The 23769-nt window shown below is 46.2% G+C and overlaps 1 protein-coding gene and 1 long non-coding RNA gene across 2 annotated transcripts; one reads left to right on the forward strand and one right to left on the reverse strand.

Moving 5' to 3' along the window:
* The first annotated feature begins 321 nt into the window (after window positions 1-321).
* Window positions 322-2954, forward strand: LOC146960589 (uncharacterized). The gene is made up of 6 exons (XM_085772250.1): window positions 322-433; window positions 544-635; window positions 1491-1608; window positions 1708-1815; window positions 1888-2061; window positions 2749-2954. Exons 1-6 carry the CDS (start codon window positions 421-423, stop codon window positions 2952-2954), a joined length of 711 nt encoding a protein of 236 aa, XP_085628376.1. The 5' UTR covers window positions 322-420.
* Window positions 2955-17351: 14397 nt separating this feature from the next.
* Window positions 17352-20701, reverse strand: LOC146960590 (uncharacterized). Its single transcript, XR_015035410.1, has 3 exons — window positions 20628-20701; window positions 19331-19374; window positions 17352-17401 (listed from the first exon to the last, which is right to left on the reverse strand). It is a non-coding gene; the product is annotated as an uncharacterized LOC146960590 (long non-coding RNA).
* Between the last annotated feature and the right edge of the window lie 3068 nt (window positions 20702-23769).

A 23769-nucleotide genomic window follows, 5' to 3' on the forward strand; every position in this document is an offset into this window, starting at 1 on the left:
GGAAGGCATGCTGCCCCCAAATGACTGAGCAAAAGAAATGTTAAGCATGTACAATAGCACTAACATGCTCACATGTTCTTGGAAGTCTGAAGAGGTGCGTTTGCAATGTGAACCAGATAAGAGTCAAATTGGTATAGGACCAAGATAACCATCTCATATCGATGTGGGTCGTTTAATCTGTACTAGAGCTCAGTCGGCATCTCCAATGAACCACATTAACCAAGCAAACATACAAGGAGCTTAACCAAATAGGTTGGATGTGAAAGCATGACTCTAATTCAAATGTCTTAATCTTATTGTCTGTTTTTGGAATAGGTGACTTGGGGGGGGAGAAACCAGGAGGGTGCAGGAAACACAATTGGTGAGGAGGTCGAACAAGTTAACAGCTTCCTGTCAAGAGCTGCTCTCACAACAAAATATATGACCAAGTCAGGTTGGTAAAAGCAAAATATGTGCTTGGAAATGGCATCAAATGATAAATTGTATTTTAGTTTTGTGTTTGCATAATTTCTGTGAGGTTTCTTGTTTGTTGGTTTATTGCAGGCAGAGCTGACATGATTACGGTCCTTGCCATGGCATGGAACAATCGGAAACAGGAGAGTCTCCACAAGACACTGACAAAGAGATTTGTCAAAGTAAGAAGTCTGTGGGTCTATGCTGTATGTTGAAATCGAGCACCATTTATGCAGAGTGTGAAACCCAATTACTGAGACTGAATCCTCAGAAACAGCCCTTGGTCTGATTTCCACCTGTGGCTCTTTGTTGCATTCTAATTTTCCTCTCTTTCCCTTTATTCCTGATGCCGCTAATGTGTTCCCTTAGGTGATAGGCCTGTTTAATTGATTTTAAATCATAATCACAATTATTTTGTTAGGACCATGTTAGAAAAGTAATCAAAAATTATTATTTTTTAAAAAATCTAACTAGGGTATACAGTACAGCCCCCATTCATCTATCTGGGCTGCGCTTGGGTAGTGACTTCCGCCTCCTTCTGCCCATAATGCTCTCACCACACATTCTAAACAAACATGTCAACATTTGCTAAGGCACCGTGAGGACTTTGTTGCCACAAAGACTAGTGACCCTTTTCCACTACACAGTTACAGCTCTGTTCTGCTCGACTTGGTTTAGGTCTTTTCCCATTACAGCTGAGATCTTCAGCTTGGGTGGGTGGGTTCGTCATATCAAAAGACACAGCACACATAAATTAGTTTGTCATTTCCCCAAAAAATCGTTATCAGAAATCGTTTTTTGAGAGAAGAAAATTGAGATTTTATTTTTGGGAAAAATCTAACAGCCCTGATATATCTAACCAAAAATAATAAAGGAGGCGGTGGGTAGATCACCAATGACCATATGGGAATAAGTTATTTTTTTCAAGGAACCTTTATTTATTTGATGTATTGTCAATTAATTGTTAACAGCTGTATATTGAGAGATTACACCCTGGGCTCTTGTATTCATCTCTCTTTTTCAAACCTTCAAAATAGGCCACACAGAGAGCAGATGTGGAAGGTGCCAACCTCCAACATCTCAAACAGGAGCTGAACATATCTCTGGAGGACACAGAGCAGTGGGTGGAGGATGTGAAGCAGTGGGCGGCCTCTGGTGTGTAATGGGGTTGGTGTTTGTGTGTGTCAACATAATAGGTCTTGTTATATGTGACTGCATGACGTTTTACATTTTGCCTTGTTTCTGTTTTTCAAGAGAGACCTACATGTAGTGCTGACAGTAGCCAGGAGGAGCTCCAGAGGGAGATAGAGGACATGATTTATTCCATAAGAAAGAAGAAAAATGATCTCTATCGACAAAATGGTATGAAGTATTACATCACTCAACAGCCTATGCTTTTTAGTTCTTTTCCTAATATTTCTTTTAATTAAACAGACAGCAACAAAACGAGGCAGCGAAAAAGGAGGAGACTAGCTGAGGTCAAGAAAAAACTGAAAGACGCAATCATGCACTACAATGCTGAACCTGCATTTGAGCCAAAAATTGACACTGAAGCAGTGTGCAGTCTCTCTGACAATGTCATTCTGCCTTGGGATGCACAAGGAGATGGTAAGCAAGTGTTTTTTGTGATTTTGAAATTCATAGAATTCAAATAATGTGAAGCTAGTTCAGGCAGACGAGTCAAGCTGCGCCCATCCTGATCAGCTGATCAGTCACCTGCTCTCCTCATCCAAATGGAAGTGGGTTATTTAAACCCCCCAGCTTACCTGCTCATCCCTGGCTATGCTCTGCAGCTACTGCTTACATCTGGCTGCTGCCTAGCATCCACCAGTGGGCTCTGTCTCTTGATCCCCGGTGGGGGTCTGCTTCATTACCTGTAATGTCTGGCAAACCAGGTCATTCAGGTAACGAATTACTGACCCACAAATTCCACTGGATCCCTCTCCGCACCATTCCGAGTAGTTCTCCTGTGATCTCGCGACTCCAGCTCTTCTGGTCTCCGCTAAGCATTGCAATGGATCAGAGACGGACCAGGAACGGATCCGGTGGACGAGGATTTGCTGCGTCTGTCGGAGCTAAAACGTACCGGAGCTGGAACGGAGCTGACTCGGATCCAGTGGAACTCAGGCGTGAGACAGAGCCTGACACCAAACCTGCTGCAGCCATGCTCAAGGATACCTATGCTGTGCTTACACTCAATAAATGATTTGTTCTCATTACAGAGTTGTCTGACTGAACTGCTGTATGTAGTAAAATGCTTTGATGGTTTCATATCTGTTCTCTTTTCCAAAACAGTGGTGAGTCTACGCTTGAAGAGGCGACTGTTTGACCAGGTCATGCTGGTTAGGCGAATGGAAGAGGAGAGGCTCATCGTTGTGAAAGAGATGACCCAGCATTGTCAATATTTGAGAAAGGCTTTGGGCAAACTTGATAACCTCCTTCGCCAGGTTGACCAGGACATCAAGAACCACGGTAGGTTCCACACAATCTCCCCTTACTGAAAGGAGGATGCATTCTCAGTGACTTTGACATCTCTCTAAAACCAATGACCAGGTTTAAATTGCACTTAAGTCGCACACACAGTGACTTCAGACTTGAGTTGGACTTGTGTTTTTGGACTCGTGAGCAATCATTATTTTCTTGGCTTGTTTGTCGTTATAAAATACACTGCTACAGCTGAGCAGCGCCACATGATCTGATGATTCAGATTGAGGTTAGATCTTCATATATTGAACTCCTTTTATACAAAGTACAGCCAAACACAGGCTATAGAGAGAGGAACAGCGGAGTGACAGCTCTGTCAGTGACAGGTGTGATAGGTGAACTGTCTTTTTGTTTTTTCCCCAGAGCATTGTGTGCTTTCATTATATTTACTTTCCATTTACTACTTTGCAATACCCTGTTGAAGTGATCATATGCAAAACAACTAATCTATACTGTATGCTAATGAATAAAGGGGTGGTGATAATAATGATGATGATGATGATGATGATGATGATGATGATGATGATGATGATAATACAGTAAATGCTTTGAATTTTTTACATGTTGCTGTACAGTATTCTTACCAAATCGGATAGCAGCAGATGATAGAAGGGTCATTACAACCAGAACAGACAGGAGACTTTTATTTTTTAGAGACTTGAGGACTTCGGACTTCCCAAATGCCAATGACACAATACTATGTAATGATAAATCAGTGCCACTGAGCAGTAAAATGGCATGTAGTGACATGTAATGAAAGTACCACACTAGTGTCATGTAATTACTGCAGTTTCATCAAATCTAGACACCCTTTTTTGTCACAAATCGATTAACATGTTCAAAATGCATGATCCAGACTTCATTATCAATATAAGCTGCCTTAGTTATCAAAATTTTCTTTTCATTTTAGTGTCATCTCCAGATATGACTGAAGAGGGATACAGGGGACTACACTGCTGTCTACTTCACAAGCGGCACCTTCTTAACTCTTTCACTGCCAAAGACGAGTTATCTCGTCTTAGCGAATCCAAGCGTAGTCTGCCAAAGACGAGATAACTCGTCTTAGCGTTTTTTTTAATGGCAACGCCATGTTGAATGTCTTGCCCTACTCCTCTGTGAAGATCAGACTTGTATCATCAAAATAAAGTGCAGAAAAACACATTTGGATTGAGAGATGTAAAAAATATAGCGTATTCCCCCCCCCCTCACGGAGCGGTGCGGGTGTCTGACTGCAGCGGCGCCGCTCCGTGACACTCTGGCCGCCGGTGAGAGCTTAGGGGGCGGCGGCGGGGCTCATGGCGGCTCGGCAGCTCGTCGAAGCTCCGTGCAACTCCGTGATACAAAGCACAAACGTTAGTAACAACAACCCCGTCGATCGCTCGTCGTTAGTCGTCAAGAGCGTTTGGAAAGTCGCCAGATTTTGCGAGAAATCACTCGGATAGCAGCTTGAAAACCCCGCGATCTACAGTAGTGTGGATGAGGAACGGACGGCGCCGGCGAACGTGACGAGAGGTAAACGTGGTGGGAGTGTCTGTACTCTGTTGTGAGCGCACATGTCTGTGGCTGTGAGTTCAGGGGGCGTCAGCTAGAGCTGTCGGCTGTGTGTGTGTAGATGTGTGTGAGACAGAGAGAGTGAGTGACCGCTGCCTGCTGACCAGAGGAAGCTGGATCTGATCTAAAGCGCCGTGTTTCGGCTACAAAAACCTGTCGAACTGATCCGCGCGCGCGCGCGCGCACACACACACACACACACACACACAGACACACACGCAGACACACACGCACGCACACACACACACACACACACGTATGCACACGCACACGTCACGTACGCACACACACTAAAAAAAAGGAAAGAAAAAGTTGTAACTCAAAGAAAAGAAGGAAAAAAGGCTGCAGTAGTGTGTGTCAGTAGCTAAATATTTTGTCTTTTGTCATCAAAAGTCATTTGTCAGTGTTGATTTAGTTGTTGTTTACAAGAGAACAACTGTACAGATGTTGAGGCGTCACTAAAGCAAAATATAAAGGAGCCAATTGTACTGGTACACCTGAAAATGACAGCCGACACAAAAACCTCTTTTTCTCAAGATTTTGGTGCCAAAATGGCATTTTGGGCTAAACTAACCTATATTCAACCGTCAATTTCACAAGACTGGAACAAGATAGAAACAAACAGGTTTTTTTGCTGGAAACTAGAGACCCTCTTCTTTCCTTTGATGGGTTGAATGTGTATGTAGTAACAGTACATAATATTATGGTGGGTCTACGGAAATCAGTCAAAAAGCTGGAAAATGCCTGGCAAGCTGGAGGAAGCTGCTGTGAGAATGGCTGGCAGTCAAAGAGTTAATGAGAAACTGAACAGTGTCACCAGCACATATGCCCTTGTGGATGCAAGCTCCTCTTTCAGTCCATTTGAGGAAGACAAAGAGGACACAGAAGAAGAAGAAGACGAAGAAGAAGAAGAAGAAGAAGAAGAGGGAGAGGGAGAAGAACATAGATATATATAAGAACTAGATGACTCACCCGCAGCTGTTTCCCAATGACAAAGCGTAGCCAGTACGGCGGCCATCTTGGGAAGGGCAACTCTCTCCCTCAGAGCATTAAGCCTATGGTGCATGTTCTGCTATAATGACCATAACTTGCTCAGTTTTTGTCCGATTTCAAAACGGTTTGATTTTTATGAACGTTTATGCAGTTATGGTGCAGCATATTTAGAATCACAGATAATTTTAATAATGTATTTTTTTTGGTAAAAGTAACATTATAGTGACATTATGCAAATAGTTAAAGAAATAGCTACATACTGATTTATTTTTCACAGAGTTATGAATCGTTTTTTTAGTGCAGATGACTGGATCACCTATCTACTGCACTGTAACTGCAGCCAGAGTCAGAGCAAGTTGCCCGTCCTCATATGGCCGACTGTGAGCTACGCCTGCGTGTAGTCAGATCCACCCCCTTGGAGAAGAAGATCGGGAAGAAGAAGAGGAAGAGGAGAGTGAACAGCACAATAGCAGTTCAGAAGAAGAATTGTAGACAGATGACAATGGATTAAAACAGACAGGATTCTGTAGGAGACATTACTGCATAAAGCCCTTGCCTGTCATGACAGTTCATCACTGCATCCACTAATGTCAGCTGAAAAAAATAGTAATGGTTAACTCCACTTTTAGTATAGTGAAATGTACACATTTGTCCATGTTGGGGAAAGTGAAAGTATAGGTTTCATGGAAGTAACTCTAAATTGTTGTAAGTGAATGTAGTTTACTTCATCAATATCTGTGTCTGGAGATCTGAGAGTAGTTTGGGGGTGAGGTTCTGCTGACATGCATTTTTCATCTACACTATGTAAACATAAACCATGACATCAAGATTTCAGCTTCATAAAAAAAATTGGCTAACCCACTGCTACTGTGTCTGTTGTGTCTTAAGTCCACTTGTGGTAATGATAGATGATAGAATATAGTGTAGATTTTATTATTGTGGTTGTATTATTGTTATTGATAATAATAATTACAATAATAACAAGATGATGATGATGATGATAATAATAAAAACAATGGTGATACTTGTATTAAATTATTATTCGTGATAATGATAATAATAATCATCATCATCATCCCCGCCGGGAGATCCCGGGGAAGACCTAGGACATGCCCCTTGGGATCCTCCCGGAAGCGCCAGGGGAAGTTTGGGTGTCCCTGTGCAGACTGGATGGATGGATTAGTGTGAAAATAAAACTCCCATCATCAAATCATTTAAATCAAAGAATGCTACTAATGCCATATTATTAAATGCATTCGTTAAACCTCGTACACACGTGCATTTTGAGCTGTATTAATAAAAGAAATCTTATGAGATCGGCAGAAAGGCTAGTGACGCAGTTGTTGGACGCATTCGATTATTGCTATGACCTGTCCCCCGTAGATTGGCTGCGTTCGGTTTCGGTCAACCAAGCTGCAGCGAAACTAGCCAGACATATTTTCAAATAAATGACTCAAATGCAGTGCTGTGTGTCATTTCTTAACTTAACCCAACTACAATCACTGCCATTACAAGTTCGGCTAAAGTAAATATTTAATGTATTCATTATATAAAGCAATCCTAACCCTAGATGTTCGGTTCTACATAGCGGAAGAACCAGCCTCCATTGCTATTTGGCGTAAATCTGCATTGAGCGGTTCTAAACACATCTTAAATTAAGGCTATTCACCTTTTTCTTAACATATATCAACTTAATGCACTGTCGTCGCTAGTTCGGCTTTACTTTAGATATTTGATGCCATCAATATGTGTATTTTCACAACCCTAGTTTTACATACGTCTGAAAACCGGATAAAACTACAAATATCAGGTGACTTTGTATCAAGCCACACGTCGCAGCTCATGGGATCTGTAGTTTCTACAACGATTACTGATTTCCTAAAATAGGTGCTTATAAATAATAAAATAAATCCATTAGGGGGTTTTAGGGGAGTGGAAAACACATTTTTTGTGACCAGAATAGCCTATGTGTAGGCCTATATAATAAAAATGGGTGAAAATATATGTTTCCCATTTTGGGCAATACTTCCACTTGCTGACTATATCCACTACACAGTCACACAGCTGAGTTCATAAGCTTTCTAGAACACTTTGTCCCATTTCTGTACCCCCTTTTGTTGCTGAATTACATCCCTTCAAAAATTCTCAGAAGTCAGGGTTAAAGATCAATAGTTCAAAGAAGGAGCCATTTACAACCCCTAAACCCACATATTTTATTCTCCAGGTGGAGACCTTTCCAATTATGTCTTTATTGTAGTCCTATGACAAAGTATGTGTGTGGAGATTTCCTATTTTCAGACATGTTATTTGTCTCCTGCTATTTTACGTTGTTAGGAGTTAATAGAGCCCTCTAGCGGCGGCATTACACCTAGTGTTTCTTCTTCGGTGGTTATCATTACTGTGACTCGGTTTGACCGGTGAAGCTGAGCTGGTGAGTTGATGTGTATAAAGTAATGTAACTTGTGTTAAATATCCTAAATATGGCCATTAAGGTAGTAATGTTTATATATTTGTGTTTTCCAGTTGATTACCTGCTGCTACTGCTGCTGATACAGTTGCTACTGACGGCATGATCACTGTTTAAGTGCAAAAAGAAAAGCATGTGTGGAGTTGCTAATGAAGAAATAAACAAGTGAAAAGACAGAGATTGTGTCGGAGCTGAGTGTGACACTGTTTCGCCGGTCAAGCACACCCCGTGCGGTGGGATTTATTAGGTTAACACAGTTAGGTTAATAAAAAACCGTACAGTAATCAACACTAAGCCAACCCCGTGACGGAGAAGCGGAGGTCGGACAGTGTCAACAACAGCAAGCTACAGGAGGCTAGCGTGCGGACGAGACCCGGCGGAGCTTCGCGGCCGATCGACGGAGCTTCGGACCCGGTCCCGGCCCTCAGGAGAGGAGTTCGTATGTTCTGTGACTGTGCTTGAGTGACTTTCATTGTGACTGTTTAGCGCGACGGCATAGGATAAGCCGATCGCCGCGAATTAGCTGTTAGCACGCTAGTTAGCCGCTACGCTAACGGCTAAGCTAACGGAAGTGGATCGGCGCCATCTTGGTCCAGGTACGGCCGGCCGGAAGTGCGTCATCAAAACAAACAAAGAGTGAAAGAGAGAGGGACAATTAAAGCATGGCGGACTGTGGGGAATTAAAGAAGAAGCGTTCCTATGCACAAGGGGCTTTTACTAGGAAGGCAAATGCCATTGAGTTTAACATGGAACTTTTGAATGAGCATGACCTCAAACTTGAACTGAAAGCGCTCAAGGGAAGTTATGAAGAGATCTGTAATAGCAGTTTTGATTACATTGCTGTTATGGAAGAAGAGGATGCAAGTGGATTCGACATGGATGTAGCTGATGTGAAGAAAAGGCTGCATGAATGCCGCGCAAAGTATCAAGACACAGAGATGAAGGTAAAAAGGACATTGTGGTCCCGCTGTGCATCGGGTCAATTTGGCAGTTTAAAGGCGGACCTCAAAGAAGTGTTTGGCCAAGCCGAAGCGCTCCTTTCAGGCCACTTGACCCATGACCAGTATGAGCTGATGCACACAGCATTAGAGAGCAGAGTCGAAGCACTGGAGGAGTTTGTGCGAGAATGGGACCGCTTCGTCCCAAACAAGGAGGTAGATGACATGCGGGTCTGCCTCAAAGACTATAAGGAGAGGAGAAAAATGACTATAGTTGCACTGATTAACTACATGCACCAAGGCAAAAGGTCAGCGCATGGCGACCTTGGTGTCCTGGCAAGCGGTCAAGAGGACGTGGGGGACGTTGACGTCGGAGACGATGGTCAAGACGGTGTGGACAGCGGAGGAACGTCCACCGCTGACAAACCGAGTGCGCCTCCGGACGGTGGCGGAGACAGCGGCACAGCGCAGGATGATGGAGTGCAAAGTGCACGTGCAGGCCCAGCCACCAATCCAACCGCTGCTGTGACTGGCAGTGCACTAGATGGTAATGTGGATCTTCTTGATGGGGCACAAGGCACGGGCCCCCCGTCGGGGTCTCCCCAAGCGCCACCACAGAGACATCCACCACAGTGGTCCTTGAACCCAACATTTAACCCCGGCTTCTCTAGCACACCGCGACAGCAGCGAGGAGCGCATGCTGTGCTACCGGACAGTGTTGGGACAGGACGGAGCACGTCTGCTACCTCTCAGGGGTTAATCGGGCCCAGGATTGCGCTCGCACCCCTAAGCCTACCGAAGTTCTCTGGAGATAGGAGAAGCTATTGGAGATGGAAGAGTAACTGGGGGACTCTTCAGGCGTTAGCTGAACCCACAGGTTCCCCTGAGTGTAGGCTCTTCCACCTGCTGGACAGTATTGCTGATGCAGTAAAGCGCGAACTCAGGCTGTCTCATTGCCGTACCGCGGAGGAGGTCTTCCGGGTTTTGGAGGACTGTTACGGGGACATGTCGCAAATAGCGGACGACATCGTACTGGAGCTGCAGGACTTACCAGCTGTGCGCAACAACCAACCAAGGGAGGCATTGCAGTTGATCCAAGCGGTGGAAAGAGCGCTGTTGGACCTTATAGACTTGGGTTGTGAGGACGCCATAAAAAACCAGTTGGTGATCCGGTCACTTGAAAGTAAGCTGCCGGAAAGTATGAAGGAAAGGTGGCTTTTGTACCGATGCGACGCGGCCAGCAACGTCAACCCACGTAACCGGTTCGACAAACTATGGCAGTTCCTGAGAGATCAGAAGACAGTTCTGGTGCAACTGGAGCAGTTACAGATCACCAGACGACCAAACTCTGCCAGAGCAGGTGAACCAAGCCCCCGTGAGAAGCCAAAGGAAAGACCGGGGGACCGAAGGCAGGAAAGGCGTTCATTTACCAAGGCCACGGCAAGCGAGGCGAGAGAAGAATCATCGCGAGATCCTTGTGGTATGTGTGGCGAAGAGGGGCATACTGGACGTCTATACCGCTGTAAGACATTTAAGAAAGCTAATCCAGCAGAGCGCAGGGCTCAAGTAAAAAAGATCAAAGCCTGCCCCAAATGCCTGGATCTTCATGGGAGGGACAGTCCCTGCAATAAAAACTTTCTGTGTCGCAATGACGAATGTAAAAGAGGCGACGCCCCTCCAGATCACCACTTCTTCCTTTGCCTCAAATCACCAGCCAGAAAGGACACTGCTAGGGCGGAGACCAAGGGGGAAAGGAGGAGAGAACCCCGTGGTCCGACCGAAGAACAAGAGACTTTGTTTGCTAGCCTAGGTCTGACTCCGGAGCAGCTGGAGGCTGTTCGTAAGGCCTGCACAAATAAAGTGTCCTCAACAATATGTGCTGGCAAAGATTTCGTGGACGAGAGGGGACCCAAAGAACACCCAGTCCTCATGATGTTGGTGGAGGTCACGACCAAGAGAGGAGACTGGGTCGGAGCCCTCATCGACCTGGCCTCCGATACTAACTATATCACTCACCAAGCAGCGGAGAGGCTTGGATTGGCAGGTGAGCCAATCACACTGGTCGTGTATGGTGTGGGTGGTATGGAGGCTAGGGTTGAGACAAAGAGGTACTGTGTGAGCATAAAAGTAGCCTCAAAGAAGGGGACATGGCGGCTCCATGAGATGCTCTGCTATGGTCTAGAGGAGATCGCCAGAGTGGACCATGCAATGGACTCGGAGCGCTTGGAGAAATTCTTCCCTGGTGTCATCAAACCAGGGGAGCTAACCCGCCCCGAGAAAGTTGAGTTACTTATCAGTACCCGGGAAGGTCGCCTTGCCCCCCAGCGGATGATGAGGTGCGGCGATCTGGTGTTGTGGGACGGCCCTCTTGGAAAGACCGTCAGTGGCGTGCACCCGGACCTTTTTGAGGACATTGAGGTGACTGCGCACCACTCATCGACTCACTTTGCATGTTCCATGAGAGCGGAGTCCAGGAGAGTCGAGGTTCACCATGACTACCACCCCGATCTAAAGAGCAGCGTGGAAGTCGGAACCACGGCTGCGTCCAACGCTGAGATCGTTAAGTGGCTGCAGTGGGACAGCATTGGGGCCGCCTGTGACCCTATGTGCGGTGGTTGTCGGTGTGGAAAGTGCGCCCCTGGGGGGAAGGAGATGTCTCTCGCTGACGAGCGCGAGTTAGAGATCATCAGGGGAGGTCTGACCTTCAAGTTATGCGACAACCACAGCGACAAGCCCCACTGGGACGCCAGGTACCCCTGGAAAGAGAACCCTGCTACCCTGCCGAACAACCGCGAAGCTGTCAAGGCGGCTTTCCTGAAGTCGGAGAAGCGCCTCGAGAGGGATCCAAAGTGGAAGGAGGCTTACGCGAGGCAGGTGCACGACATGGTAGCCAGGGGGGCTGCAATCAAACTTTCCAGGGCTGAGATTGACAGTTGGAACGGAGCTGTGTGGTGGGTGAACCACCTGACAGCACCCAACCCACACTCCGTCTCCACTCCGGTAAGACTAGTCTGGGACAGCAGCCGGGAGTTCAGGGGTGTTAGTCTGAATAGCATCCTGCTGAAGGGTCCAGACGTCTTGAACCCCATCCGCGCGGTTCTGCTCCGTTTCCGGGAGGGGGAGCACGCGGCGGTTGGAGATGTATCCAAGATGTACAACTCGGTGTGGTTGGAGGATCAGGAGGTGCATGTCCATCGCTTCCTGTGGAGGGACTCTCCGGCGTATGACATTGAGGACTACGCCGTGGTACGGGTGAACATGGGCGATAAGCCGGCTGGCTGTATTGCCCAAGTGGCCATGAGGGAGACCGCCCATCTGCCCCAGTTTGCCGACAAAGTGGATGAGAGACATGTCATTGTGGACAACGCCTACGTGGATGACATTCTGGTGTCCCACAATGACCCCCAGAGACTGAGCGAGATCCTTCAGGGGGTTGAGGCCATCCTTGCAACCGGGGGATTTTACCTGAAGCCATGGGTGCGGTCTGGCCACAGTGGGAGGAAAGGTGGTGTTCCCACCAAGACTGAAACTATCGTGTTGCCCAACCAGTTGCGCGACGAGGACAACAAGGCCCTGGGAGTGGGTTACCACGTGGGGGAGGACAAACTTTTCCTCATGGTGGCCGTCAATTTCTCCACAAGGAAGAAAAAGATGCGCACCGAGCTCGACCTCACCGTGGAGGACATAGAGGAGAAGACACCGGATCCTCTTACCCGTCGTATGTTGCTGAGCCAGGTAGCCGGGCTTTACGACCCCCTTGGTCTGGCGACGCCCCTGAAACAGAAGGGCGTCATTCTCGTCAGGAGGGCCTTTCAAGAGGCCGGGACATTGACTAAGGATACGTGGGATAAGCCACTGTCAGATGAGCTACGCGGGAAGGCGATCGAGCTCTTCAAAGAGTTTGCCCAGCTGAGCACCATCACATTCCCCAGGAGTATTACCCCTACCGGCTGGCTGGGTAAACCCTGGGGGATTACATTCTCCGATGGGAGCTGTGACTCTTATGGGGCGGTTCTCTACCTGCGCTGGGAGACTTCAGGAGGTGTTGTGACTCGGCTCGTGGAGTCAAAGGCTAAATTGACCCCCCTCGACCAGAAGGGCGACGCTGTGAAAGCGGAGATCTGCGGAGCCGTCTTTGCCGCCCGCCTGAAAGGTTACATACTGAAGCACGGGCGGTTGGAAGTGAGCAGGTGGTACCACTTCGTCGACAGCCAGACTGTATTGGGGGCCATCCAGCGGGAAAGTTATGGGTTCCAAACTTTCTTCGCTAACCGTGTTGGTGAAATCCAAAAGGCCGGACCTGTGACAGATTGGTGGTGGGTCCCTGGTCAGTACAACGTGGCTGATCTTGTCACGAGAGGGTGTTCCCCTGAGCAGCTTGATGGTGACTCCCTGTGGCAGAGAGGTCCCGAGTTCCTGACCAGAGCAGTGGAGAAGTGGCCCATGAAGTCTGCTGCAGAGGTGGCCTCCGGTACCAGGGAGGTTGTGAGTAAGCTCCAAAGGAAAGCTTTCTCTGCCATCATTACAAGGGCTCAGGCAAAGAAGTTGTCTGCTTCAGACGGTCCTACCGGTGTGGACGCCGTGGTCGAGGACGGGGCGATCACATGGCCTCCTTCGGTTGATGATAAGGGATCCTCGCCAGGTGCTGCCACAGGATCTTCTTCAACAGCGTCTAGAGCCTGCGATATGAAGAGGTTCTGGGGTTTGGCTCTTGTAGGACAGATGGATCTCTCAAGGTTTGATACACTAAACAAGCTCTGTGGTGCTGTCGGATACATCCGCAGAGCTATTCACTCCTGGTTACTCAGCAGGAATCGAACCGGCGAGCGAGAACAGTGGGAGGCAGTCCTCTCAGTCCAGGAGCGAGAAGAGGCATTCAAGGACTTATGTCTCGCTGCCCAGACAGGTGTGACCTTCCCCACGACTACACTCAACCGTCTGGTTGTGAACAAGGACTGTGCAACAGGCCTCTTGCTGTGCCACGGCCGGATTCAGTCCGTTGATAAGGAGGGACCTGGGGTCCCACTGATCCCCTACAAGGAGCGGATCAGCACCCTCCTTGCTGAAGAAACCCACCGTGTCAACCATGAAGGCGTTGCCGGTACCCTCCTTCGGATGAGGAAAAGAGCCTGGGTGGTGCAAGGCCCTAGAGTTGCTCGCAAAGTAATTGACTCGTGTCTTCATTGTCGGAAGTGCAGAGCCAAGTTATGCTCTCAAGTAATGAGTGATCTTCCTTCTGTACGCACCGGGCCAGCAGCTCCTTTCGAGTACACAACGCTGGACCTGTTCGGTCCATACACAGTCAGGGATGGTGTGAGGCGGCGCACGAAGAAGAAGGTCTGGGGCGTTGTCTTCAGTTGTATGGCCTCAAGAGCGATCCATGCGGATTTGGTTGAAGACCTATCAACTGTAGGCTTTCTCAAGACTTATCAGCGTTTCACCGCCCTAAGAGGTCATCCCCGAAAGCTCTGGTCCGACCAGGGCACCAACTTCGTGGGGGCCAAACCTGCGCTGGAGGACCTCTACAGCTTCCTGGCAGGTATCGACAAGGAGGAAGTCCAAAGGAGAGCAGTTGTGGCTGGAACTGATTGGGTGTGGGAGTTTAGCCCAGCGGACTCACCGCATCGGAACGGGGCAGCGGAGGCAGCTGTCCGCGTGTTGAAGAGGTCGTTGAGCAGTGTTGGTGAGGAGGGCGATTTAACCATCCTGGAGTTCCAAACCCTCCTCTACCTGGCTGCCAACCTTTCCAATGAGAGGCCGATCGGAGCCAGAGCACAGGTTCAGGAAGAGACTGTGGACGTTGTGACACCAAACTCGTTGCTGTTGGGTCGAGCGGGGCCCAGAGGTGACACTCAGGGTTTTGAATTCCCTACCTACCCGTTCAGTCGTCTGCGAGCAGTCCAGGTGGAGGTGGACAAGTTTTGGAGACGTTGGAGCCAGTTGGCAGGACCTCACCTGTTCGTACGACAAAAGTGGCATGCCCCAGCCAGGAACGTCACCGTTGGAGACCTGGTATGGGTTGCAGACCAAAACGCCCTCCGGGGTCGATTCAGGCTGGGTCGTGTTGAGGAGGCACGTCCAGATGATAAAGGTGTGGTCCGAGATGTCAAAGTGAGGATTTGTCATAGTCTCCCCATCAGCCTGTCCCAAGCCAGGAAGGACAAGGAGCCGTGTCCTTCCACGATACTACACAGGGATGTCAGAAGACTGGTGGTGTTGCTACCAGTCGAGGAGCAAGGGGAGACTTAACATACTCCTAAGTACTTGAAATTGTGGACACTTGAATCAGGGCTCAGACCAAATCTGTGTCATTGGACAGTTATGTTTCTTTATTTGTCAATTGAAAGGTTTCACATATTCTGTGTAATTACATTGTTGTATTGATAATAGTTATTGTGGCCTACTTGGTCAGAGACAAGTAGCCCAAGTGGGAGGTGTGTGGAGATTTCCTATTTTCAGACATGTTATTTGTCTCCTGCTATTTTACGTTGTTAGGAGTTAATAGAGCCCTCTAGCGGCGGCATTACACCTAGTGTTTCTTCTTCGGTGGTTATCATTACTGTGACTCGGTTTGACCGGTGAAGCTGAGCTGGTGAGTTGATGTGTATAAAGTAATGTAACTTGTGTTAAATATCATAAATATGGCCATTAAGGTAGTAATGTTTATATATTTGTGTTTTCCAGTTGATTACCTGCTGCTACTGCTGCTGATACAGTTGCTACTGACGGCATGATCACTGTTTAAGTGCAAAAAGAAAAGCATGTGTGGAGTTGCTAATGAAGAAATAAACAAGTGAAAAGACAGAGATTGTGTCGGAGCTGAGTGTGACACTGTTTCGCCGGTCAAGCACACCCCGTGCGGTGGGATTTATTAGGTTAACACAGTTAGGTTAATAAAAAACCGTACAGTATGTATTTTCATATTTCATGGACACAGCTGTGCCTGGGCTTAGATTCAGAGAGCCTTTTGAGGGCTCAGCCCATGAAATAAAAAGAAGAAGAAGAAGAAGAAAAAACATGTAAGATAATCATATCTGACAGATTTACAACTGAATTAGTAATTTATATTGTATCTGACACCCTGCTGAGCTCTTCTGGAGCAAAGGGGGAAGGGAGGTGTCTCACTCTTCCCCCAGGAGGTTTGCTGAGTTTGGGAGGAAATCTAGACTGCATGCACAAGGACCCGAATGTGATAGAAGTCTGCCCTGCATGATGTTTGACCAGGTGACTTTGCGCTGCAATGTGCTCTCCCATCTTGTCCATGCTGCCTTCTGCCTGAGTCCCACTGCCCTTCTCACTCTGTCTTCCTCCAGGCCTTCTTGAACCTGTTCCTGGAGTAGTTGGTGTCTCTCCTTGCTGACCTGGGTCTTTGAGAGTTAGCCCAAGCCCGCTCTTACTGATGCCAAGGCCTCCACCAGAGCCTTTTGCCTTGGATGTGACTCTGCCTCCTCCACTGCCTTCCATTTACTTCCTGTCCTCACCACCAGACATCTTGAACCAAACATAATGCAAAAACTAAAATCACAACAGCTATTTGTCAGTGGATTTAGAGTAGGCCTAAATCAAACCCCATTTTTATTTTGTCTGATAATGTTCACTGTCACTGGACAACACTAGTTTGTGTGAATCCTTATCTTCATGTTAATGCACTATAGCCAATGTTGACACATCTCCCCTTTGATGTCTTAGTGCACCTTAGTGTAAGAATCTGAGCTTTACTGTTTGACCCTTAAGGTGGCCTCACTCACGCAAAGTCTTGTAGCCCACAATCATGTTCAAACTGGCTGGACAAGTTTGTTTGTTTTATTCTTGCTCTATGAACAAACTAATTTACAAGTGAGTACAATCCAGCTATGTTAGCTTTCCTCCCAAGACATCCCATTCAAAACACATACAGGTTTTACGCCAGTTAGTTTGCACACCATCTGTAGTCGAAAAAAACAGAGCCGTGGAAGGAGAAAAAATAACATTTATTAAATGGATTCACATTCATCAATAGAACAGGGAAAATAGGTCTACTAATATAAGTTGACATTATGAAAATTAATGAAGAGGTTAGACAACACATTCATGAACATAAAAAGCGTAGGACAACTGGGGAAAAGGTATGAAAAGATCCAATGTTATTTTCCACATACCCCATCAAATTTCCTTGTTTGGCAAACAAAGCAACACAGGAATTGAGTAGTAAACAAAGTAAAAACTCTTCTCTCCCTGGATCCACTTCAAAGTTCCCTTCAGTCCTATAACCTCTGCGGTTCTACTTGGAACAAATACAAAGCCTTTCTCTCTTTCCCTACAACAGGAACATACGACAAACTGAATGAAGATTTTTTAAAATATAGTGGCAACCTCAACACAGCCACCAATCTTCCCACAAACGCAAACAATGGAGATGAACAACAGCCTCAGGCCACCGTGGTTCCATGGGTGAGCGAGGGCCGATCACAGCTGCTTGTAGCTTTAATTTTGAATGTTGTCTTTTGGTTCCCAGGAGTTTTTCCACTTTGTCCCACTGTAAGACAGATAGAGAGACAGCATTACATTAGATTGCAAATATTACAAAGGCTTGGGCAATGAGTCAAAGAGCGATATATAGGGGTGGTGCGTGGCGTAGTAGTGAAAGCGGCTGCCCCATATAGAGGCTACAGTCCCCAACGCAGGCGTCTCCGGTTCGAGTCCCGTGCCGGTCAGACCTTTCCTGCATGTCATTCCCCCTATCTCTGCCTCCCGCTTGCTATCTATCTCCCTATGAGATGTCAAATAAAGGAGAAAAAGTGTGAAAGTAATCTTACATTATTTATTTGTCACACCTGTGTGGCAGGTAACACTAACAGGAAGGACTGTCCAGTCTTTTTTTTTGTATTTGTCTGAAATGCGTCTTGTAATCCCTTATGGGATGGACCACAGTGGTGACATTACACGAAAGTAAAAAAAATCATTAATTAATTCATTCATTATTACTGTTATATTGTTTGAAATTGACCGGAAAATGTACTATCCTGACACTAAAATATCAAATGACACATTGAGTCCTCTGATGTGTAGGCATTTGTAATCAGAGTACCTGGTAAAAAGAGCCACATTCTTATGTATACAACAGCCTAAAATTGAAGATGACACGAAAAATTTGTGTAGCCAGGTTAGATAAAATAGTCCATTATGTAACACAGTATGCATGTAGGACACAATGTACATAGTATGTACTATGTAGCGAGGCACCTACAAGGTGTAGACATTAAAGCAGATATCAGTGGCACGGCCGTTTCGGCTAATGCTGTGTTCAAGGCAGGCTTTTGAAACCGTAAGTTACAGCTTCAAGTCACAACTACGACTTGGTAGCGTTCCAGGTAACCCGTAGCTCGTGTTTTTACCGTCCTGTTGTCTGTGAAAGTTCCCTATAACGGCCACTCGTAACTTCCGACCCGTGAACTCGTACCAGATCGAACTGGTATGACTTCACAGGAAGGAAAAACACAAAGTACGAGTTTCCTTGAACGCACCATGAGTTAGCAGCCCCCGCCCTTGTCAGGCATCAATTGGTCCTCGTGCTACGTCACCACATTCACACGCATCCCTTGGCTGCACACACAGCCCTTCATGCCGTTCTCTCCCCTCATTGGATAACACTTGTATCCCACAAGGAAAATTTTCTCCTCGGGTTACAGCAGAGCAGAGTGACGGAGAGACTCGTGTTTAGGCTGAAATACTTCATGTAAGTGATTGCTGACGGAAAATAGGACTATTTAGGACTTATATTAACAAAAACATTCCACTGATATCTGCTTTAAGTGCTAATGAAACTTAAATAAATCACTACAGTGGTTTGCTAACCCCAACAGTCACAATGTCAAGCACACCAGATTGCTTATTAAATATTACATAGCACTTAAGACCAACTGCAGCGTTGCTAGTTATTTGGTGTAAGGGCTACTCAGTTAATCTGCTGTCATGTAAAGAACCTTATTGAGTGTAGTGAGGTTTTAATGGTAAACATCTCCACTGTCTTCAGAGCGTTGAGCCAGAAAGAACTGAAGCTCAATGCTCTGAGGATGGTGGGGATGGATCTGGACATTAGAGAGAGTGCAGAGAGTGCACCCACCCATGCCCCCATCACCCTGTGACTCCCCAAGTCTGCACTGAGTCTTTCTGTTTCCTGTGCACCATCATCACCCAGGACCTCCAGTGGGATCTTAACATCAGGTCCTTTACATAAAAGGCCCATCAGAGGATGTACTTCCTGAGGCATCTGAGGAAGCTCAACCTGCCAAAGGCAATGATGATGATCCCCTATACCGCCATCAATGAGTCCATCCTCTGCTGCTCCATCACCATCAGATGTTTCTTGTCTCTCTCTCCACTTAACTATATGGGCAGTGATGCCAAATAAATATACTTAAAAGAACAAAAATAAACAATAGTCAACTTTGAATAAGATACATACCATCCAGAGCAAGGATGCCACTGCACCAACACCTCCACACGGCCCTTAAAATATAAAGAAAAAGAGAATTTTTCTTTACGATGTCAAAGCACATTGGCTAATATAGGCTACATGCTGTTGTAAATGCAAACCTATGTCTAAGTGAAATCAGATAGTAAAGTGTAATAGTAGTCAGTGAGAATAACAGAGGAGTGTTGTGATTTGATATTTGTTTGTGCAGTCTGCTGTCCAGGGACACACAGGAGACAAGAGCTGCAGTGAAGCACAATAGGACAGCTCACACAAGCAGCAGCCTGGCTGTCCACCTCTGAAACTTATTTCTCTACACCGACCAGTCTTTCCAATCACACATAATTCATATAATATCATTATGTTCTTGCAGTTTCTATGTGTACATATTCCCCATATCTTCTGCAGCACTTAAGTCATAATAACTTTCCTCTGTATGATCGTTTTGTTTATTGTTTATTGTTTATTCAGGATCCCCCAAGTAAAATAATAATACACAGATCCAATTTCAATAAAAGAAAAAGAAAAAGTGAAAGAAAAAGAAAGTTCTCGTGTGTAGGGAGATGCCCTGTCTAAAGCAACTAGTCTGAGTGGTTATTTGCTATCACAGAATAACAGCTGGGAAACAGAAAGGAAAGTCAAAAATCAACAAGAATGATATACTGTATGTATTTCATTATAATAAGACATATAATACATTATTTCTTGTTATTGTTTATCATACATGCACTGTCTTGCCAGATACACTCGTAACACAACACCAATTAAAGGGTAACTATGCAAGTCTGCTCGCTTTTCCACTGTTTTGGTTACACTCCTCTCGCCCATGTGCATCTTTTTACAACGAAGCCGCCAAAAAATCAATAAATGGAGCGGTGAATAACGTTACATAACATATACGATGTTACGTAACGTGTGTTTGTATAGTCTTAACCGTCTTAAAGAAAAGATTACGGGTTACGGAGTGCGTTTGTGTCACGGTGCCACAGAGACGAGAGTGGGACATTGGGGCGGCGAGTGAGAAACTACACTTGGTTTTCAGCCGTGAGATGACAGGTGAAGACAGACAGCCTACGTTGTCACTTGTAATAAGTCACAAGTCATGTAGTTAACTATCAAAATTACTCTGGAGCTTTTTAATTAAGGCAAAAATGTAGCATAGCTACGGGAGAAATCCTGCTTAGTTCCTCTTTAACATAGGTATTGAAAGGAAATGGAAACCCCTAAATTGATGGTGCCACAGAGATATTTTCGTTATCAGTCGTTTCAAATCTGCCTTGAAACATACCTCCCTGATTCTTTGTCTCAGTATTTTTTTGTAGGGGAAACTGCTTGAGCCTTGATGAACGGGACATTCTGAAATGAATAAAAAAAGGCAATGGTTTATTGACAGACATCTAAACAGACATTTTCTCTGACAAAGAGTTCAAAATCAAAACTGGATTGAGAAAAATGTCATTGATTTTATGGATTTGATTTTGGGCTATATAACTACATTTAGATTTGACTTTAAGTCCTTATGATGCTGGATGACATCAGCAGAACTGTCCCATCAAGGAGTTACAGGTGTTTAACTTCATGTTTACCCCTTAGTTTCCACTAAATAGTTTGCTATCATATGTTATGTTCCTTTGAAGAAATAATGGCCAATCAAACAATGATGCAAGTTATGGGCTGAGAAAAAGCTAGAATGAGACTCTTTTCACTGAAACAGTTTGACAAATATTCATATTGTGATAATAAGACTACTGATTACCCCAAACACATACATACCACTCATCTGCTTCATCCCTCTCTTTCTTCTGTTTTTCTGTGGATGCGTTTGACAAGAGGGGACAGGGGGAGTTGGGGAGGGAGACACAGGACAGGAGGAGACAGGAGGAGTTGGGGAGAGAGACACAGGACAGGAGGAGACAGGAGGAGTTGGGGAGAGAGACACAGGACAGGAGGAGACAGGAGGAGTTGGGGAGGGAGACACAGGACAGGAGGAGACAGGAGGAGTTGGGGAGAGAGACACAGGACAGGAGGAGACAGGAGGAGTTGGGGAGAGAGACACAGGACAGGAGGAGACAGGAGGAGTTGGGGAGGGAGACACAGGACAGGAGGAGACAGGAGGAGTCTCGGAGGTGGACATGGGAGGATCCTCTGAATTTGCTGCTGTACTCTCGCCCTCTGCAGTGTCTGGTACAGGTGCCGTTATCACTGTGGGGAAGAGGAAACTGTGATGTAGACTTTGGTATAAGCATTTTAATTTGCATAGGAAAATGCAACAAGTATTTGATTAGGGGTGTCCTCAACAACAGATTTGCCCATAGTCAACTAACTGTGGAATCATGTTATTTTTTCCCTCATAGATTCATGACCTCATTTGTGTCTTTTTATGCGCTGAAGAAACGAAACACTTGAATAAACAACTTCTTCAGTTGTCATAAGATTTGGTTATTCTCCATCCATCCTTTTTCCTGATCCCACTTATTAGACTGCATGCACAACATCACTGTCCATTTGACAGTGTAGCAATGACAAGTTAGAGTTTGTGCCATTAATTATGCCGCATAAAATGTCCCATTGTTGTGTGGCCATGATACATGTATCAGTGCTTGTATAGACGGTTCAGGGGTTGTGTGTCACAGCACCATGGACAGCTGTGTTTTTTTGTTGTTGCTGTTTGTGTGTGTGTGTGTGTGTGTGTGTGTGTGCACTTGTAAATACCACTTCAGGGGGTCTGAGCGGTGGGAGCCCACCAACAGTGGGGGGCCCAAGACCGACGCGGGGCCCTAAAACGCGGGCCCCAGATCGATTTCAATCAAAAGGGCCTCAGGAGCTCCCCCTGATGCCCCTCTTGCTTTTTTATTGCATGTCCCACATGGTCACAAAAACTTGAAATGTGTGTCCAAGTGTGTGCGAGCTTTTTGCTCACTAGCGCCCCTGGAGCCCGTAAGGTGGCGTAGCACCCCCACACACACCGGAAGTGTGTGCACACACTTAAGTACTTTGGTGGTGACGTACTTCCGGTTTGGGGCCGGGAGTAGGATTTGCCGCGAATCCAAGAGAAGAAGAGGAAGAAGAAGAAGAAAAAGACTTATATGTGATGGTAAGCTGAGTGTTAAGTTGAATCTGTAAATATTGAACCACATTTACCGTGACAAAATGATATATGCATGGTTTTTTGGTTTATAGTTTGTATCGTTTATATTAGAGACGTAAATTAGGCTACTTTATTACAATAACGATTAGCTACTAACTTTAGCTAGGCTACTTAGCTACTTGTGGTTAGCTCTAATGCTACCTGCGGGCTAAAAGGCCATTACTTTAACCTAGACCTACGTTACCGCAGCTGCTCTGCTGGCAGTACGTCACCTGGATGAGAGAGAGGGGGTAACGGGGGAGTGATGCAGCTAATTGTTTGTGAAGCCGGGTCATTAAAACTGGAGTCGGCAGTGTTGGAGAGCTGTCAATATTCAAAGTTTGGGATTTCATAGCACAAAGTGTACTGAATTAATGAACTTCTTCCCGGATATCCTCCAAATTAAAACCCCCACTATACGGAGATTACCATTAACCTTAGTTTGAAACAGGATGTTGATTTTAAAGCCTGCAGGTAACTTGATCTCCCTTTCCGGTCGCGACCTTCCACTCTATTCAATTAACAAGCTTCAATAACACTTTAACGGCATTCCGTGTAACGTAAGCAAGATACTCTTTATTTAAAACCACCCTAGAAAGTGAATGTGGCAGCGAGACAGTGCAGAAAAGGCAGGTAGGGTTAATTAACCCAGTAGCTGCTAACGCCAAACAACCGTATGGGGAGAGGAGGAGGCGGCGGCCGGTCTGGCTCTTTAACCAAAGGTAGGTGTTTTCACAGGCTGGCCAGGTTAGCCGTCCGGGGTGTGGGGTGTGTGGGGGGGTGAAAGTCAGTGGAGCTGGGTCTTAGCGGAGCGTTTGTACGGGGGATTGTTGTTGTTGATCCGACTCGCGTCAGGAGGAAATAAACCGAGTCGACAACCAGCGTCGTAGTGTTAACTCGGACCGGGGCTTCAGGTTTTGTTGACATGAATGAAACAACGCTGGCTCTAGCCTCCTTCGCAGTACAGGTGTGATCACTGCTAGTCTGGCAGGCCGGGTTAGCCGGGCTGGGGTGTGTGCATGTGGGGGTGAAAGTCAGTGGAGTTGGATCAGAGCGCAGCGTTTATACGGAGGGATCACGCTGAGCAGCTTACTTTTCTCTCTCTCTCTCTCTCTCTCTCTCTCTCTCTCTGAGCATCTTCACCTGACGGAATCAGCTGTTGATGTTGCTGCTGTTGTTGTTGTTATTGCTGCATTCGCCTCGTCAGGAGGAAACCGGACCGGGGCTTCAGGTTTTGTTGACATGAACACAACGCTGGCTCTAGCCTCCTTCGCAGTACAGGTGTGATCACTGCTAGTCTGGC

Source organism: Trachurus japonicus, unplaced genomic scaffold (assembly GCF_045865225.1).
Source record: "Trachurus japonicus isolate A0001 unplaced genomic scaffold, Traja_1.0 AP030204.1".
Lineage (NCBI taxonomy): Eukaryota > Metazoa > Chordata > Actinopteri > Carangiformes > Carangidae > Trachurus > Trachurus japonicus.

Excerpts from the sequence above, each read along its gene's own strand:
- LOC146960589 (XM_085772250.1), top strand. Across the intron at positions 1,609-1,707 it reads GAAGCAGTGGGCGGCCTCTG|AGAGACCTACATGTAGTGCT; the intron begins GTGTGTAATGGG and ends CTGTTTTTCAAG. Across the intron at positions 1,816-1,887 it reads TGATCTCTATCGACAAAATG|ACAGCAACAAAACGAGGCAG; the intron begins GTATGAAGTATT and ends TTAATTAAACAG.